The 18,539-nt window shown below is 45.8% G+C and overlaps 1 protein-coding gene across 3 annotated transcripts in view; it reads right to left on the reverse strand.

The window, feature by feature from the left end:
• Nucleotides 1–1,912: 1,912 nt before the first annotated feature.
• SEMA4F (ssemaphorin 4F) overlaps nt 1,913–18,539 on the reverse strand; it is a 29,330-nt gene continuing 12,703 nt past the window's right edge. The window contains exons 5-13 of one of the 3 annotated variants that reach the window (XM_033125428.1): nt 13,446–13,565; nt 13,194–13,345; nt 12,379–12,557; nt 12,020–12,167; nt 11,671–11,893; nt 11,420–11,529; nt 11,145–11,305; nt 8,309–8,367; nt 1,913–8,054 (exon numbers count right to left, since the gene is read on the reverse strand). In XM_033125428.1, coding sequence (XP_032981319.1) covers nt 7,444–8,054; nt 8,309–8,367; nt 11,145–11,305; nt 11,420–11,529; nt 11,671–11,893; nt 12,020–12,167; nt 12,379–12,557; nt 13,194–13,345; nt 13,446–13,565 — 1,763 coding nt within the window. In that variant the 3' untranslated portion in view covers nt 1,913–7,443. The remainder of the gene's footprint in view (nt 8,055–8,308; nt 8,368–11,144; nt 11,306–11,419; nt 11,530–11,670; nt 11,894–12,019; nt 12,168–12,378; nt 12,558–13,193; nt 13,346–13,445; nt 13,566–18,539) is intronic. The other 2 variants (XM_033125426.1, XM_033125429.1) reach the window with 2 other exon arrangements.

Below are 18,539 nucleotides of genomic sequence, written 5' to 3' on the forward strand. Positions count from 1 at the left end.
TTTCTCAGAAACTGATCCAAATGTATTTTTACTGTTGATACTTTTATATACTGATATACTTAAAGCACAATTAGTGTTGTTTAGCTGCGTATGTGCTAATTTCTAGAACTAGTCAATGGAGGGGAAAAAAACTGGACCGATGAGCTATTAATGACTTACGTTTTCTGATTAACTTCATTTTCCTCGTCTGTAAAATGGAGTATATAATACCTGCCTGAAGTACTTCAAAGATTACTTTGAAGACAGAATGACTACATGAAAGTTCTATCTATAGAAAGAATTAAGGAAAATGTGTTTTATTGTAGTCATTCCTCTTATCTAGATTAGTGATGGATTAAAACTACAAGATGAAAGAATATTACAAGTACACAGTACTCCAAGGTTAGAGATTAGGTATATCTTGTAAACAGATAATTGATTTAGAATTGGGCACTGCTTAGAGAGGACTTCCACAAGCTTTAGCAATACGCCCTTCTCAGGCAACAAGTGACATCTACCGCACACCAACTGTACTGCAACTGATCTGGAAAACTGGAAGACTTCAAACCAGCCATGACTTGTCTAATTTTTAGTCAGGCACAAGACAACACGGCAAAAATTTAAAATCAAAACGAAACAAAACAAAAACCTGTCATAGAGTATTTTCCTTGGGAAAAAATCACGATTTTCTTCCATTTAAAATAACTTCTATTTTTTCCATATTCAAATGTAATGCATATTAATTGTAGAAAATTTAAAGAAGAAAATGAAGATCATCCAATAACATCACTATGAACACTTAGAGACATTCCTGCTGCCATTGTCATCATAACTCTTTCTTCATTCTTCTTTTTTTCTTCTCCATCTTCTCCCTCCCTCTGTCTCTCTCTCTTTCTCTCTCTCTCTCCCCTACATATTACTAAAAGTAAATAAATAAAAATCCTCCATCAGGGATAACCATTGCTAAAAGTTTGGTCTGTTATTCCACGCATTTTTATGATAATGGAAATATATTTATATTACAAACAATAATGGGTTGTACTGAACACATGGGGAACTATGGAGCATTTCAGTAAGAGGCTGTTAGAAAGAGCTTACAGCACCTGGGCTTGTACTAGGTAGTTTGCAGGAGGTTTTAAGGAAGCAGGGTTTTGCTCTGAATCCGGTGTTGCCAGGAAGTGGGGTAATTCTATGATTGGGTGCCTTAATAAATCTCACCCAGGAGGGTCGATTAGCACGAGGCTCACGCTGATGAAGCAGCCACTCCTATTTGTTTGGACAGGGGGATGCTTGCCATTTTTGTAGTTTGGACAGTGTTCCTGTTTTGCCTACATGAAGACATGTTTATGGAGTGGTCTTGTTTTTTTCTCGGTCCATCACATCTCAGGGTGGCCTTAGCGGATGTTGGTGTTTTGTGAAAGAGAACTCCTCACTGGGAGGGCTGCTCTTCTTCCTTATGGTTTCCTCTTTTTTTCCACTTAACAATGTTGTGCACATTTTTTCAAGTCAATATTGGGGTTATTTAACCAAATTTCTCCTGTTGCATAGTTGGATTTTTCTAATATTTTAGGCTTATAGTTAACACTAAAATAAAAATCTTGAGAAATACTTCTTTGCCTACTTATGCTGTTACTTCTTAAAATAAATTTCCAGAAGTGTAATTACTGTGTCAAATGATATATACATTTTAAAGCTTTTAATAAATATTGCCAGAATGCCTTCCATAGTTTGTACTATCTTCACTTCCAGCAATAGAATACCCAATTCCCTCCCAAACCCTTGCCAGCACAAAGATCATCCACCTTTTTAAAACCTTTGCCAGTTTCACAGACAAAAAAGAACATCTTGTTTTTAAAAGTTTTATTATGTAAAATTGGATAAAGAAAAAAGAACAAAGGAGGCATATATATATATCTCACTAGGCTGACTACATGTCACTAGACTACATTAGACTGTCTGGGTAGCTTCAGGGGAGTTCAGTTAGGGGGTACAAAGCCTTCTGTTGGTGTCTCAAGTTGTTTCTCAAGCTGTCAGTTCAGAAGAGATGTCAGCAGAACACAGTTTCTTTGGGTTCCTCGGGATTTGGGACATACCTTGACAATAGTGCTTTTCAAAGGGTGTTATTATCTTCTCACTTGTCTTCCTCCCCACTGAATTAGGAGCTTCAAAGGGGCCGGAACTGTGCCTTATTCACTTTTCTCAGATTTTTTTACTGTGATAAAATATACATAAAACTTACCATCTTTACCATTTTAAAGTATACAGTTCAGTGGTATTAACACATTCATAACATTGTACGACCATCACCACTATCCAGCTCTCTTTCCACCTTGTGAAACTAAAACTCTATACCTATTAAACAATAACCACCCCTCATCCCCCTCACCCTCATCCCCTTGCCATTCTAGTTTCTATCTCTCTGAATTGGACTACTCTAAGTACCTCATATAAGTGGAATCATACAGTATTTGTCTTTTTGTGACTGGCTTATTTCATTTATCATGATGTCCTCAAGGTCCATCCATGTTGTAGCATGTGTTAGAATTTCCTTCTTTTTTTAGTATGTGTAAGAAACATGTTTTAAGCCACTAACAGTATGGGGGGTTTTGTTATTGCATTATAACAAAGCCTGTCCTGACTAGTACAGCAATAAATACCCCAAAGAGTAAGAACTTATCTAGCAAAGGTTCTAATGACAGCTTTGTCATAAACCTTTGTAGAGGTAGCATGTAGATACCTTGGTTTGTCAACTAGGACCCCACAAGTTATGTTTCCTTCTTTCTGAGGACATTTACCTGGGAATTATAAGGTGATCACAATCTCTGATGAGCTATAGTAATGATGCAACCACAGATAAATTGCATAAATCCTAAATCTGAGAGTTGATGGGCTTTGAGACTAAAGAAAGATTAATTTGGTGGATGTGTGTGGGGAGAAACTACAATATGAGGAATGGCTCCTGAAGAGGGTTGGAGGAAGGCCCTCCTTCATTGTTTTATGCACCAACTACTCATTCAACGCTACCCTATCTATGGTCAGTTCTACTCTCACAATGTATAGGCCAATTCATAATGCAGGCACTCTGGACTCAGCTAATTTTAGAAATGCTGATATTAGTTATAGTGGGCGTGAATGTTTCTTCACAAACTCACAGGAACAAAAAAAATATCACCTTATTTCTATGAATCAATTTAAGCTGTTTCTGAGCTCCCAGTCATTTCAGGGGGGAAATATTCTATCACAGGCATCTTGAGGGTGGTCATATTTCTCCCTAGAATTAAACATGAATTCAGGAGACTTGTGCGGCTCCCAGCAGAGGGCAGAAAAATCTCTGGTTCTTACGACTGCCACTGAGAAGCTCATCATCCGAGCCCACACACACAAAGGGTAGGCAGCTCCTTGCTTCTACACCAAAGCAGGGGGACACTTCCTCCTAATCCTCTAGGCCATGGCTGTCTCCAGGATCCACACCTTCCGTTCCACCAGAGTTTGTGTCACTCCTGGAGAAGTAGCATGGAAGCAGGAAGAGGTCTGCATCACTCAAAGATGAAAACAGCCAACCCCAGCTTCACCTCAGGAAAGGACCACTTTGGCCTCCTCACTTCTTATAGAGGAAGGAATAGTAAATTACCTATCACATATGATTAAGCATGTCTTGAAAGGAGAGTGCTGAGAATATGTGCCAAGTCTTTGCATTCTTGAGCTTGCAGGGGAGAATTCTCCACTGGTTTGGAGAAAAATGTAGTAGGCCTACGAAGACCTGAGGCCTGAGCTTTTCCCATGAGTTCTCTGCCTCAGCCTCTGACAATAGAGGTCTAATAGGGCTCTTCAATACTTAACCCTCAGACAGTCCCTGGAGTGAACCTCAGTCTTGAAAAGATTTTATTGCCAGCCTCCTCAACGCAAAGGACTTGCTGGAACCTAAGGGTGAGATGTTGGTCTTTGGATCCAGCGTCAGTTGCTGACTCCTCCTGCCCTAACCATGACTCCAGCTGTAGGTGGTGACAGCCTTTAGCTTACAGTTCAGCTCTGCCAAGTCTCGGAGTCCACAAGAGGGGTGCCAAGTCTGACATAAATGAGGAGTGCCATACCCACCAGTGGGTATGTCCAGGCATGTCCAGGATTCATCTGTAGCACTAAAACCCAGGCCCAGTGTTTCTAGGGGAAGCCCCAGTCCTGTGGGCCAGGAACCCTTGAAAAAAAAGAGGAAGAGATGTCCTGGCTCCCATTTATTTATCCACAGGGCCTGGAGCTGCCCTCTGAATTGAACCTGACCCTTATCTTGGCCCTCCTAACCACCCCGGCCCCATCTAACATCCTCAGGAAGCTAGACCTGTCTCTCTGTTGCTTGTCCTTCCCCACCTCAACCAGGATCAGACCAGATGGACCTCTCTGGAACCACACCTGCTGTCTACTGGCCATACAAATTGCCATGTCACAGAGAGAACTGTTCTGGGGCCTGAATAGGGAGAACTTAAAAACTGCAGAAAGATTTCTGGTGCTTTTATTGCTAGTTTTTATCTCCAGTTGGTGAAAATGATCTTCAAAAATTCCAACCTTGCCTCTGCTACAGCCAAAAAGGCAAGATCTAACCTCATACCCTTGAGATTGCATGCAGTTGACCAAGAACAACCATGACTGCCCGACTTTGACAGGGGCCAAGTAGCCAGGAGAATCAGGGCCCAGCCGAGACCAAAGGAGCCCTTTTCTGCCATCAGTGAGGCCACCAATCAACTTGTGGGGCTACTGGGGAAAGGATATGAGTCAGCCTCCTGTTGGGTTAGGGCCGGCGCCGTGCTAGAGCACACTTGGCTCACAGGAGCCAACAATGAGTATCTCTTTCTGGCTATAGTTTCAGTAAAGTCACATGGGTAGCGGCACACAACTGGTTAGGAGTGACAAGTTGAGAGTTGCAATTTAGGGACCAGGGACCAGAGCCAACAACAGAGGGGAAGTTAAGAGTGAGGGCCAGAAAGTGGGCAATCTTTGGAGACTGGAGGTAACATAAGCACAAGCCCCATCCCATCCCTTGCCCCGGCTGCTTGAATGAATGAAGCCGGGGAGGTCTCAGCATCCCCACAATTCTCCCTGCAGGAACCCCGCACCCTCCTTCAGTTCCCTTACCCGCTGATCCTCTCCCTTCCCACACTCCCACAGCCCAAAGATAATGTAATTAGTTACTCACACTGTTTCTCCAGGAATTGGCTTTCCATTCCTGTGCTCTCATTCACTCTTGGGGCTTGAACTTTCCAATGAAGAGGTGGTTCTCCTCCCTTCATGCCTATTTCCATCCTTCCTCGTGTTCCTACATTCCTCATCTCATTTTCCTCCAACCAGAGCCACTGTCCAAGAACCAAATGCCCCAATCCTCTATGATCTGATCCCTCCCCTCCTTGAAAAACTCTTCTCCTCCCCTCCTCACAGAGACCCCAGGGAGAGACATCTCTCCCCACATGAAACTAACCCATAACCTTGAGAGAGCAGAGTGAAGTGAGGATAAACCCAAGAACACAAGGCTTCCTCCATTCCCGTATAGGACTAATAAGGTCACGAAGGTCACACACATCTGAGCATTACAAAACCACAGGCCCTAGACGGTGGCAGCTAAGCTCAGGCCAGAGATGACCCAGGACAGGATGTCCGTGTGAGGCAATGACCCTCCGTCCATCAAAGGGTGCGTAAAGTGATGCATGTTATGGGGATCATACATTTAAGCTATATGATTATGGCATAATGGTCCAATTTTTACAATCACAACCTGTACTGGAATAGATAGTGCTTTATTGTTTACATGTTCTCATTTAATCCTTGCAGCAACCTTGAGGTAGGTATTATTATCCCCACTTTACAGAGGAGTAAACCACTGTTCCTGGCTTAGACTACTGGCCAAAGATCACACGCTGATTCGGGCAAAGCCACTGATCATTCCAAACCCAAGGGGACTCTTTTGAGTAGTTCACAGGCTGTTGCCAAGGAAAGTAGAGCTGAAAACTTCAACTGGGAAGGGCTGGATCATTCATTGGAACTCAAGGGAGTCCCTCACCAGGGACAAACGAGGCACATTCACAGGCCAAGACTGGAACTGAGCAGGAGAAGCCTAAAGCATCTGCAAGTTGTGAAGCAGGAAGAAGTGTCTAAGTTTGGTGAGAGTTGACAGTGTCTTCAGATATACACAGAGCACAGCTTCCAGGGACTGGAGAAATGAGACAGCATCCAGCAGCTGCAAGTCCAGGGGCTGGCCACAGGGCAGTGGGGTGGGGCAGGCAGAGCTGCTGCTGATGTGGTCCCTTGGGGCAGTGGTCCTTTAACTCTATTAAGGCCTTAAGAATCTGATGAAAGCCATAAAACCTCCCCCCGGAAAAACACAGACACACATGTATAGACAACACTTTGCATACAATTTCAGGGAGTCCTTGGACCCCCAGTGGAGAACTCCTGCTTTAGGGCAACGGTGTCAACCTGAGTAAAGTCACTAATACAAATCGATTTTTATGCTGCATGTATTTCCTGTAACTGTTCCCCTTTTGTTGTCCCCTAATATTTAGAATGTTGTGAAGTTTATTTTCAATGGGAGCCAAGGAAAGGGGGTCCAGCCTACACTCCAGCCAAAGAAAGAACAGCTGTGCGTGGCAGTGGTGGCAGCCAGGAGGCAAAAACAAAGAAAGATTGGGTCACATGTACCACTGCCCTTCCCATCTAGAAGGTCACTTCGGGAGTTTTCCTCTACTGGAGAGAAGGGTTGTGGGAGGTGATGGGGAGGGGCAGTGGTTTGTTTCCTTTTAGAAAGAAAAGCCATTCTTTCACTGGCGACGGGGTCTAAAATTCTACAGGCAATGCCCCCATCCCAACGGTCCCCTCTTTGTCCCCCATGAACATACCTGAGCACTGACCCAGTTATTCATGCACATTTGGCCAGGTCTCCTGAACACTCATATATACACATGCTCTTTCATGGAAGAAGGAAAACTGGGATGGAGGGAGATCTCAGAGCAGAGATTCCATGTTGCAACACGGGGATCATGCACTCCCCACAGAGAATCAGATAAACTGCGAAAATCAGCAAAACCACCCAAGGACTCAATGCACATTAGCCCCCAACCACCTCCACAACTCCCCCTTCTGGCCAGGGCCCAACCAGAAGGCAAAGCCACAGCTGTGTCCTGTGTCGCATCCCCACACTACTGGGCCCAAGAGAGTGGGCCAGGGCTGAAGGGGTCAGAGGGCAGGGGTGGGAAAAGTCCTGATTCACTGAAAAGAGACGTTCTTGTATCTCAAGGGAATCAGGCCTCAGACAAAGCCCTGGCCCAGCAGCCATCCAGGCCCAGAGAGGGCAGACACTGAAGTCAAGTGATCACTCAAAGGCCAAAGAGAACTCAGAAGCCATGACGGTCTTCTAGGCCCCAGCGTCTCAATGGCCATTCTATTCCAGTGGTCACTCATGAACTAGTGGTCATTTGCCCAGGCCTAGATGGATGTTTCATCACACGTGGCCAGAGGAGCCCCAGTTAGCCGAATGTGGGCTGGGCTCGGGCAAGGATCAAGCAGGAAGGGTGGAGGGAAGCCACCAAAGCCACTGCCCCTCTTGGCTAGGGCCAGGGGGAGCCGCTCATCTTCAGGAGAGGGAGAGGGAGGATCCTGGCTATAGCTTGTAGTCCCAGATGGCGGGGCCCCCAGGTCCAAGCCCACCTTGTCTCTAGCCAGAAGTTCCCTCTGACGCCGTCGCTGTTGACGCCGACCAATCAGGAGGAGAGTCAGGGATGCTGCAAGAACCCCCAGGAAGAAGCCAGCCAGTCCAGCCCCCACTGTGTGGGCCCGGCTGGAGGTCCCCCGCTGGCTGCTCCATACAAGGCTGTAAGCAGCTACCACACGGGCTGCCCCGCCCTCCTGACATTCACAGGCATAAGCACCCATGGCCCCTGGGGTTACCACCACGTCTAGGCCATCCCGCCGGGGGGTAAGTGCAGTCACTCCGCTGGGCTGGTGCCACACACAGGATGCCCAGGCTGAGCTTGGGGAACATGGCAAGACCACATGCGCAGCTGTAGCTACAGGAACTTCAAACACTACTGGGTGTTCTGCAGCGAGACATCAAAGGCACAAAAGGTAGTGAGGCTATAAGCTGGGGGTGTAATAGAGAGAAATGTGGGGCATATCAGATATGAGAGGGGGCCATAGGGGCAAAGCTAAAAGGGGATTCCAAAAGAGGGTAAGGCCCTGGGTCGCTGGCTGCCATATATTCCAGGATCCAAGCTTTAAAGTGGGTCCAAAATGGACAACTTTCTAGCCCCTTTCCACCCACTCCATTCACATTTCCCTAAACCAGACAGACCTCCGGGCTCTTTAGGGCACAACGAAGAGACATCTGCTGACTCTATGTCTTGGACCAGCCTACAAAGAAAAGAAGACTTGGTAAATCCAGTGTCAACATTTCCTTCTACCCTCCTCAATACCACTGAACATCCACTCACCCATTGCATGTCCCATCACCTTATAAATCACTCCTGGAATTATCAGTCAACCTGCTCTTCATCACTAAATTTCCCCCCAATACCTCTTATAGTCCTCGTGACATTACCCATGTCCAATTCTACACATATTCTAGCAGACCATAGAAAATTAAATTTGTACTAGGTCTGCTGGAAAGATGTTTGGGATGCTTTAAAAGAAACATGGGAACCTTCCAAAAAATGTAGCTGGCTGTCCACAACGAAAGATTTCTCTGGGAAAAATAAAATTTTTTCGTGGGGGTTTTTAATTTGTTTGTTTATTTGTTTGTCTGTTTTTCTGTTAAGAGAAAGAGAAAGCATCTTCCCTATAAAAGTTAATCAAAATTCTGTAAAGTCAGTGAGGTGACTTTGTTCCATCAGCTGCTCGTCTCTCTGTAGGAACTCTTTCTCTTCAACAACTGTTGATATCTATTGGCCTCTAACAGATCTGTTTCAAATACAATCCTGGTCCTTCCAGGATTTCAGTGGACTATGTCTGACAACAGAGGGACAGTAAGACAGACTGCTCACGGAACTCCCTGGCACCATTCCCAGAGTGGGGGAGGCCAGTGAGACCCCTACTGGGCTGTCAGTGAAGACCAGGAGGACGTTTAGTCTCAACTCACAAAATCCTCAACCAAAGGCAGCCTCGGTTTGAGTGTGAACTCCTTCAACATGAATTGAGGCCCCTGAAATGAGCTCTAAGACTGGTATGAATACATTAAAGTGTCCTGGGTAAAACCAAGTTTGCTTAGTCTAGCTGAGAGTGGGGAACATGGGAGGGCCATATGTGCAGCTACAGCCTCAGGAACTTCATGCTCTATGTTTTTCTTCCTTGTGTGAATTGAGGTATGGAGGTAGAATGCATAAAAGTACCAAGTTGGTAATTTCTTGTATTGCCAAGAAGTACACTGGCATATACACACACCCAACATTCCCTACACACATGTATATCTTTAGGAGACCCTGAGACTCAAGTACACAGGATACCCAAGACCAATGAAATTATTATTTTAATGGATGTTAAAACAATGAAGGTAAGAATAAAGCACTTGCTTTTGTCTTAAGATGTGTCAAAGTTCTCCCAAGAGAAACTAAAAGACCAGGTCAAATTTCTTACCCAAAAATTGATTTCCAAAGACAAGTACTTTTACTTCTAAAATATTTGTAATTTTAGGAATTAGTAATATGTACTAATATACAGTAAATTAACTGGGCTTCAAAACAGGAAATCACAAATTCAGTTTGAAAAAATGCTTTCTAAGCAATCAACTAAAAACACTCAATTGAAGGGAATCTTAGAGATTAAAAGGCTTAAGAAACGTATCAACCAATTACAACTAATGGACTTATTTGGATCCTGACTTAAGCAAACTATTTTCAAGTATACGCAATTGGGAAAATCAGAACAGTGATTAGATATTTGACAACATTAAGAAATTGAGTTTGGTATGATAATGATAATACGGCTATGATTTTTTTTAAGCCCTCCTGTGTTAGAGATACACACAGAAAGATTTATGGATGAAGTGATATGATGTCTGAGATTTGCTGTAAAATAATTGGGAGAGAGTGAAGGTACTGATGAAGCAAGATTGGCCAGGAGATGATGGTTGTTGAAGCTCAGTGATAAATACATGGAAATTCATTATATTACTCTTTTTAAATGTTTGAAATTTCCTATAATAATATGTTTTTAAGAAAGTCCTTATCTGGTAGAGATCCATATTGAAATATTTCAGATGAACGTGATATCAGTGATATGCTTCAATGTGACATATAATTTTAACCTAGTAGCTGAGTGGAAAATGGATGGTGGGATCCCCAAATGGATAAAAGGAGATCAATTTGGAGGTTATTAGAGTAATCCAGTTAAGAAGTGATGATGGCTTGGACTAGGGTGGTAGCAGTAGAGAAGAGAAGGGGTTGTAGACTGAGGCTATGATAGATGGAGCTAGAGTCAGTACAAATTGCAATACAGCGTGGGCAACTTCTGGCTTCAGCAATTGGATGAATGGCTACTGCTTTTTTGAAATGAGGAAAACTAGAGGAGCATGTGAAAGAAAGAGGAAACAACAATGCATGCTAAGTCTTGCTATGTTTGAGTTGCTTGTGAAGCATTCAAGGGGAATATTAAGTAGGCAGTTGCATGGGAATTCTGCAGCTCAGCTGAAGATATATCTGTAGCTGTCAATAGCATTCAGTTGGTGTTGAAAAGTATGGGAATGAAATCACCTATAGAGTGTTTGGAAGTGTAAAGAGAAGGACTGAACCCTGGGGAATACCAACATTCAGAAGCTGGATGGGAAAGGAATGAGTAAGGGAGACAGATTGGAAAGGCCGGCAGGAAAACCAGGAGAAGGCAGTCAGAGAAGGCAAGAGGGAGGAGTATTTCAAGGAAGGAAGGAGGGAGCACTCCTGAGAGCTCTTATAAAACGGAAAGTGAGCAGTGTATGGCCACATGGAGGTCAGCCACATGGTCCAGGCAGGTCCAGCAAAGGAGCAAGGACATGGATGAAGCAGCACCAGATGGACGGACAGACAAGTTAGTAGGGAGTGACAGATGGACATACAAGTAACACTAAAATAACACACACACGGCAGCATTAACAAATGAGAAACAGGCATAGACATATGGCCCTGGGACAGCAGGCCAAAGGTCCGGGTGGCCACACTCACCCGCCGTGCTCCCCAGCATGAGCCACACATGCATCTAGCCGGAAGTTCCAGGCACAGACAGGGTCTTGGGCCAGGATGCACTCTGAGCAGCTCTGAAGACGGCCACAGTTGGTTGTGTTCACTTGTGTCACCTCAGTACGGGAGCCCACCAGGAGCCAGTTCTATAGAAAGTGAGTAAGAAAAAGGAATACACTGCATCTCTCAGACTTCAGGGTCACAAACTGGCACTGGAATCAGATGTCTCCCCACCAGACTCCCCAAACTCTACAACTCACTTGATACAATTTCATATTCTCGACTGGCTGTGGCTCTGGGAATAAGGCCAGATCCTCGAGGACACTGAGCGTGGCTCCAATCCGCACAGCTCGATGGAGGTGTCCATCCTCTAGGAAGCAGGCAAGAGGCAAGACATAATACCGTAACTATACCTGCGCTGGGACTCTGGTGCGTGTGTGTGTACGGGACCCTCTCTGTGACGAGGGCATGTGTACACCGGATGGGCAATGTGCTTGACTATTAAACATACCTGTCCCCAGGTAGAGAACATCATATTCTTTCCCTGAGAGGCCGGTCACCCTGTGGGCCACAACTCTGCGATAGGCTGTATCTGTAGTTACCAGCAGGGGGTGGCCATCGGCTGGAAACACTGGCTTGTCCATGAGTGGGTGGTCCCGGATGAAGGTGAGCACACGGTCAGGCAGGGACAGCGATGAGCCAAATTGCTGGAGTTTCATGTTATTGGTGATGCACTAGGGAAAACACAGGCGGGTGACAAAGTTTCCCAGGGGCCAGGAAGAGTCCATGACGCTTAGCTGGGCTCTGGCTCTAACGGGGCAATTCTGGTGCGGGGTGAAGGGCTGCGCCAGCCCCCTCACCTCTCCGGGTCTGGGCTGGGGTACATCATTGTCCAGGACAGGCAGTCCCCTGTTGCAGTCATGTTTCAGCTCTCTGAAGGGACCATTCAGCACTGTCTGAATGTCTTGTGGTCGAAAGGCGCAGACAGCAGAGATGGCAGCCCCCTCCCTGGAAGAGTCACAGGTTGGAGCCAGATAATTGAAGGGAACTAGGGGACAGCAACTCATCCCCTGTCAAATGAGATGACCCATGAGAAATGCACAGGAGCCGGGCAACCTGCTCAGGGAGAGCCCACCCCCTCGGGAGGAGACAGCACTGACACTATGCCGACCCATTATCTCCCACCCCGTCACTCTCCTCCACACCAGGACCCCCTCACCACTGGGAGGAGAAGATGCCATAAAAGATGGGGGTCCCCGCTCCACGCTCAGATCGAAGAATGGCCATGTCCTGCAGGACACTGGAGGCCCGGCCATGCTCAGGCCCTGGACACAGCAGATCAGCCTTCAGAAATGTCGTCCACCTCTGCTGGAGGGTCTTCCGGCCCCCAAGGTCCCCCTGGGGTGACAAGCGCATGGGAAGTTCTCTTTAGAAGATCGACATTGTAGGGAGAGTATGGAGACCAGTACAAGTTTCCCCCAGACACGGACAGATGGGGAGGCAGATGCATAGAAGTACGAGGCCAGAGATACAGACCGAGTAACAGCAGGGGATGATGAGCTACACGCGTGGATGAGGTCACGACGACAATGAGAGCGTCTAAGTTCATTGTACACGTATGAAGTCCTGTCTTACGTGCTTTACGTCCCTTTCCTTGCTTAGTGCTCAAAGCACCTCTTACAGCCAGGCATCATTAATATCCTTATCTGTAAGGAAGCTAAAGAAACTGCCCAGTCACAGAAGCAGTAAATGGCGGAGCAGGAATGGCGGAGCAGGGACTGGCACCCAGATCCCTCTGTCATCAGTTCCTGACTTTAACCTCTACACTAGTCTACCTCCTACGGACAGTGTGTCACAAGGGTAATTAAGGGGGTTAAAGTGGCTACAGCCTTTTTCCCACAAGCACCCAGAAAAGAAGTAAAGACAGGAAACAAGGAGGCAGAGGAGAGATGCAAAGATAGAGACCCAGAGAGCGAAAGACAGAGGCCAGGCACGCAGGAGACAGACAGACAGACAGCTGGGATGGGGTCTCACCGCACACACACGGGCCACCCGTGGAACCTTAATGCGCTCGTAGGAGTCAAACGCTCGGGAAGTCTCCGTAAAGAAGAAGTAGATTTCATCGTCTCCGTCTTCAATCCCCCACTCGGCTGGCCTCAGGGCGATGGCTGCGACAAAAGCTGGAGCTGGGGAGACCTGTGGCCTCAGATCCCACACACACAGCCTGGGGCCACCCTCTTCCACCCGCCCTCTCTGTCCCCAAAGCACCCCTCCCCCTCTCCCCACCGTTAAGCCAGGATGGCAAGGTCTCTGTCCGAATCCAATCCTCAGCACGACCCACTGCCCGGGAGATAATCGGCTCCGTCCCCAGGTAGTTTTTCACAGTGGCAGCATAGAGGACCCCCCCTGCAGGGTGACAGGGAGGAGACAGCTGTAAGAGACCCGCTGAGGGAAGCAAAAGGGGTCACAGGCAGAGCAGGAAATAAAGCAGGGGCAGGAACTCTCAGCAGCTAAGTGCCCATTAAGTGCTGGGCACTGCCAAGCACATGGCAGACCTCGCCTCGCTTAAAATCATCAGGGAAGTAAAGTGCTGCAGGGCAGGAAGGGCCACCGGTATTAAGGGAAAAGTGCCAGAATGTTAATGTGTATGAAGGGAAAATCATGTGGAAATCATGCTTTTTGGTTGGTTGGTGTTGTTTTAGGGGCTTCTCTGCCCCGTAATACACTAATTATACTGGGACTCTCCTGGAAGAGGATTTGCTTTGCAGCCATGTCCCAATCTAACTTAAGTTGTCCCGCTACAGTAAATGCCTGCAGGAGTTCGCGTTCTTTCTGAACATTAGTGAGTGTACACCGCTCTGGAACAAGTCGCAGCTGTAGGGTATACTAGCATCACTTGGAGAATTGATCAAAATGCAGTTTTGCTAAGGAAGACGAGGAGGAGCAGCTTGGCGGGCAGAGTGGGAGAGCATCATAGCAACTCCGAGGAACGCTGCCAAGGGCTCAGCCATGAGCTGGATAAAATGATTCCGGGAGGAGGAGAAGGTCAAGGATGCCCTGGATGCCTTGTGTATCACAGGGGCTCTGGAGAGAACAGAGTGGATTCCTTCACCTCTTACTACATATGAGGCACTGAGCCGGGTGCTAAGTACAGCGCCGCCCCCAAGAACCCCCGTCTGAATCTGGAAGACAAACGCGTCATCAGATACCAGGTGTGGACGCACAGATGTGTGCGGGAGCAGAGAGGAGGACCCAGCCACATCTGACCGGGGGCGCAGCATCTCAGAGGTGTCATCTGAGCTGGGTCTGAAGAATGAGCAGTTGCCAGGTAAAAGGACCTCATGGAGAAAGATTAACAAGTGGAAAGAGGGGAGTCATGTTTGGGGATGTGGAGCACACCCCAAGGCTGAAGCGCCAGTGGGGTGCAGGGGCTGCCGGGCAAGCGAGCAGAGATGTGGCAGGAGGTGCCGAGATGCTCACCCAGTTGTGATGAGTCTACTCTCCCAGGGCAGGGGACAGGCCTTTATCCTCCAGGTGAGGGCAAATCGGCCAAGATTTTCTTGCTGTGGAGGTGACATACCGTATTTTGCCGTGTATAACATGTACTTTTTTGCCCAAATTTGTGAAGGAAAAAGAAGGATGTGCATTATACATGGGTAGTACTAATTCCGCATCTATATAAATGTTTTTAATTCTTTTACTTATGCTTATGAGTTAAAAGTGTAACTCTAGAAATCAATCATGATATCTGTATGCAAAATAATACCCTGGAATATGATAATCGGTTTTGTTGAACTTACAACGAACTTGCAACTATGAAGAGTTCTTGGCCTTCCGTGATGCGTAAACTTGTTACTGTTACATAAAATTTCTTGTACCTTGTATCCATTTTCGTTTTGTAATTATTTGTTACATAAAATTTATTCTACTATATGTGAAAAAACAAATGCTAAAATTCCTTTACAATACAAAAAACAAGTACCTAAATGTAAACAAATAAAAACTTGAATTAAAAAATTAAAACGAAAGATCTTTTTTTTCCCTGAAAGATTGGGCCAAAAACGTGAGTGCGCATTATACACAGGAGCGCATTATACACAGCAAAATATGGTAATCAGTTTTGGTTTTGAAGAAGATAATCCTACTTAAAGGCCATTTACACAGCCCAGGCAAGGGTGGAGGGCCTGCACTTAGGCAGCGGCAAAGGGAAGGGAAGGACTAGACTTGGGAGATATTTCTGAGGTAGAACTCATTAACAAGATTGGAAAATTAATTACGTATGAGATGTGAAAAAATGGAGTAAAATATGTCGCTGTTTTCAGCTTGTAAGATGGATGATAACAGACAGTAATATTATGAACCAAGCCACTAGATGATAGGAGAAGGCCCATAAAGGGGGTGGCTGGAGAGCAAGTGAGCTCAGTTGTTGGACTGCTGAGGTTGAATTGCCCTCAGGACATCTAGTAGGAGATACTGGCAGGCAATCAAACAGCAGGGGCTGGGCAGCAGGGGCAAGTCGGCAACCTGGGAGTCGTGCTTAAGGCCTGACATGAACCTAACAGCCAGGGAGAAAGGGAAAGAGAGAAGAGAGCCCCAGGACACCACCAGTTAAGGGGAGAAGCTACTGAAGGCAACTCAGAAGATCAAGTCAGAGAGGCTGGAGAAGCAAGAAAGGCTAGTGTGCCAGGAGCCAGTGCACAGAAAGCCCAGCAAGAGCCATGGGGGCTCGCACCCACAAGGGAAGAACAGGGAGAAGGGCCGCTATGAGGGAAGCATGGTCCTGCTGGGGCCACAGATGCCCCAGGGAAGCTGCGTGCCTCAGGCACTGGAAAGATAACCACTATTTTTAAAACATGTTATGCAGTGCACATAAGGGTTAGGAGCCCTCTGAGGGCAACAGGAGAGGGTTAGAAAACTTGTAGGGTGGGGAGGGGAGATTGTGAAAAGAATCCAAGCTTTTTGGAGCCAAGATTTGAACCTTGAATACTTACTAATAGTATGATCTTGGGCAAATTAACCTTGCTAAGCCTCAGGTTCCTCAAACATAGAATGGGGATAATAAATACCACCATACACTCAGAGCAGCGCTGAGGCTTAAATGAGATAAACACAAAGCCCCGTAGAGCCTGGCCCACGGCTGCTACTCAATACGTGTTGGTTACAGCTCCTTATGAAACCTCAAGGGGCCATATGCTTGAATTGCTGTCAGAGGTGGAGGGGGACTATAAAATGGCATCCATTTCCTTCCAGAGTATTTCAGGAGGGAGAAAAGTCGGTTTGGGGCACAGGTCCTGGCAGCCAACAGAACAGCAAAGAAGCCAATCCTCTGTACTTCCAAAGGGGAAAAAAAGTTGATAAACAAGGCAGAGTTGGGATGAAAATGTTTTCTAAGAACATTGCCTGCAAAACATTTTAACACCAAAACCCTGGCAGACAGAAGCTGTGTGACGGATACCCAGAGAATGGAGGGAGATATGGTCAGGAGACAGTTATGAACATTTTGGGAGCATGACTTGGTGTGTGTGTAAGGCAGGAGACAATCATAAATATTCTGCAAACAGTAAAGGACCTCAGATAACCATGCAAGGACCCAAAACTTTCTAAGGGACCAACAGGGACACTCAGCAACGCTGGAGAGGACACTCAGGGTGGAAGAGCAGCAGGGCAGTGAGGGACAGCAGGTGGGATCAGACCCTGTGGGAGGAAAGAGCAGGGTTCCCTGTGTTGCAGGAGCACCAAGGGGCTTGCAACAGTCACACTCACACACACACACACACACACACACACACACATTCACGCACACACGGAACAGCAGCCATCAGTCAATGAGGGCAGGAATCTGTAAGAGGACACAGGATCACCACATGTCCTATGTTCTCCAGTCTCAATTCCAAGGTGTCTGGTACACAGTCTATATAGTAAAATATCCCTGTATGTGCAGTTAGTTGTTTGGCGGATTATGACTTAATAGATCGAGTCAGTAAACATTAAACACACCTTTGCTATGGGCAGAAGATGATGTACAAAAGAAAAAGATGCCCACTTTTTGTATTCATTGCTTTTTGTAGTTAGCATCTTTTCATTTTATAATCCAAAAAATTAAGATATTTTCATTTTGGAAATAGATAAAACAAAATAAAAAAAGATTGAAAGCTGAAAAAGTGGAAATAGATCTCTACTTGCCCAGATGGAAAGCTTGTGAACACAAGCCTCCAAATTTGTTAGAACCCAACACTGACAGATTAGGTAGTGTCATGACAGTGAATATTTCACTACTCTGGGGGGTTCAAATTTTCACTCTGGTATAAAAATGCTCGCCTTTAAAGAAGGTTTATAATAGGAATTAGCATTTTTCAGATTTAAAAAGAGGATTTTAAACATCCCCTGGCCTTCCCTCTTCCATTCCGTTTTCTTCTCATGGTCAGAGCTTTTTGGGATAAACAGCTACTACCCTAATAGTCTCCATTTCCTTATCTAAGTATTGGGACAGTCAGATAACTTTCTTTTAAAAACAGCCTATTATTGGGACATAATTAGATGAACCTGAATGCTGGCAGCACCCAGTGTATCTAAAACATTTGCAGTGCTCCTTAGCAGATGCAGTAACCACAAGATGCAATGAGACCAAAAGGAGATGATAAAAAGGGAATGGGTTCCCAAAGAGAAAGAGCAAAAGCTCCCTCCCTCTGCTCTTCTTGATAAAAGCTCTGTTTATTATAGGATGTGATAGGTAGGACCACAATGACCAACGCTGTCTCCAGCTTGAGTACCCGGATGGGTATGCACTCAGAGGAGGGGACACTGGTGGAGGAACAGGTTTGGGGGAGGTGAGTAAACATGATGAGCTCAGTTTGGGACATGCTGATCTTGAGATTCGGGTGGGACATCCAAGTGGAGATGTCTGGAAAACAGTTGAATGTGTGGTCTATAGTTCCAGAGAGTGTCAGGGAGGCATCAGAATGTGGTGGAAACAGAATCCACTGAGCTTTTTGTAGCTAGCATCTTTTCATTTTCATTTTGGAAATAGATAAAACAAAATAAAAAAAGATTGAAAGCTGAAAAAGTGGAAATAGAGCTGGTTAAGATCACAACCATGTAGAATGAGAAGAGGATCTTGGGTGGAAGTCTTAAGGAACCCCAGCATTTAAAGGATGAGCAGAAGACAAAGACCCTACAAAGAAGACTGAGAAGGAACTGCCAGTTTTCTTGGGTTAATGTGAACACTATTGTCAAAATACTCACATTTTTCCAAATTTGAATAGTGCAAATAGAGACACTAAGATCATTTGGTTAATTTTATCTAAGTACAGTACAGATAAATGTCATATTTGAACACAAGATTTCTGAGGCTTTTCCCAAAAGAAACACAAGTACCAATAA

Source organism: Rhinolophus ferrumequinum, chromosome 13, assembly GCF_004115265.2.
Source record: "Rhinolophus ferrumequinum isolate MPI-CBG mRhiFer1 chromosome 13, mRhiFer1_v1.p, whole genome shotgun sequence".
NCBI classification, from domain to species: Eukaryota; Metazoa; Chordata; class Mammalia; order Chiroptera; family Rhinolophidae; genus Rhinolophus; species Rhinolophus ferrumequinum.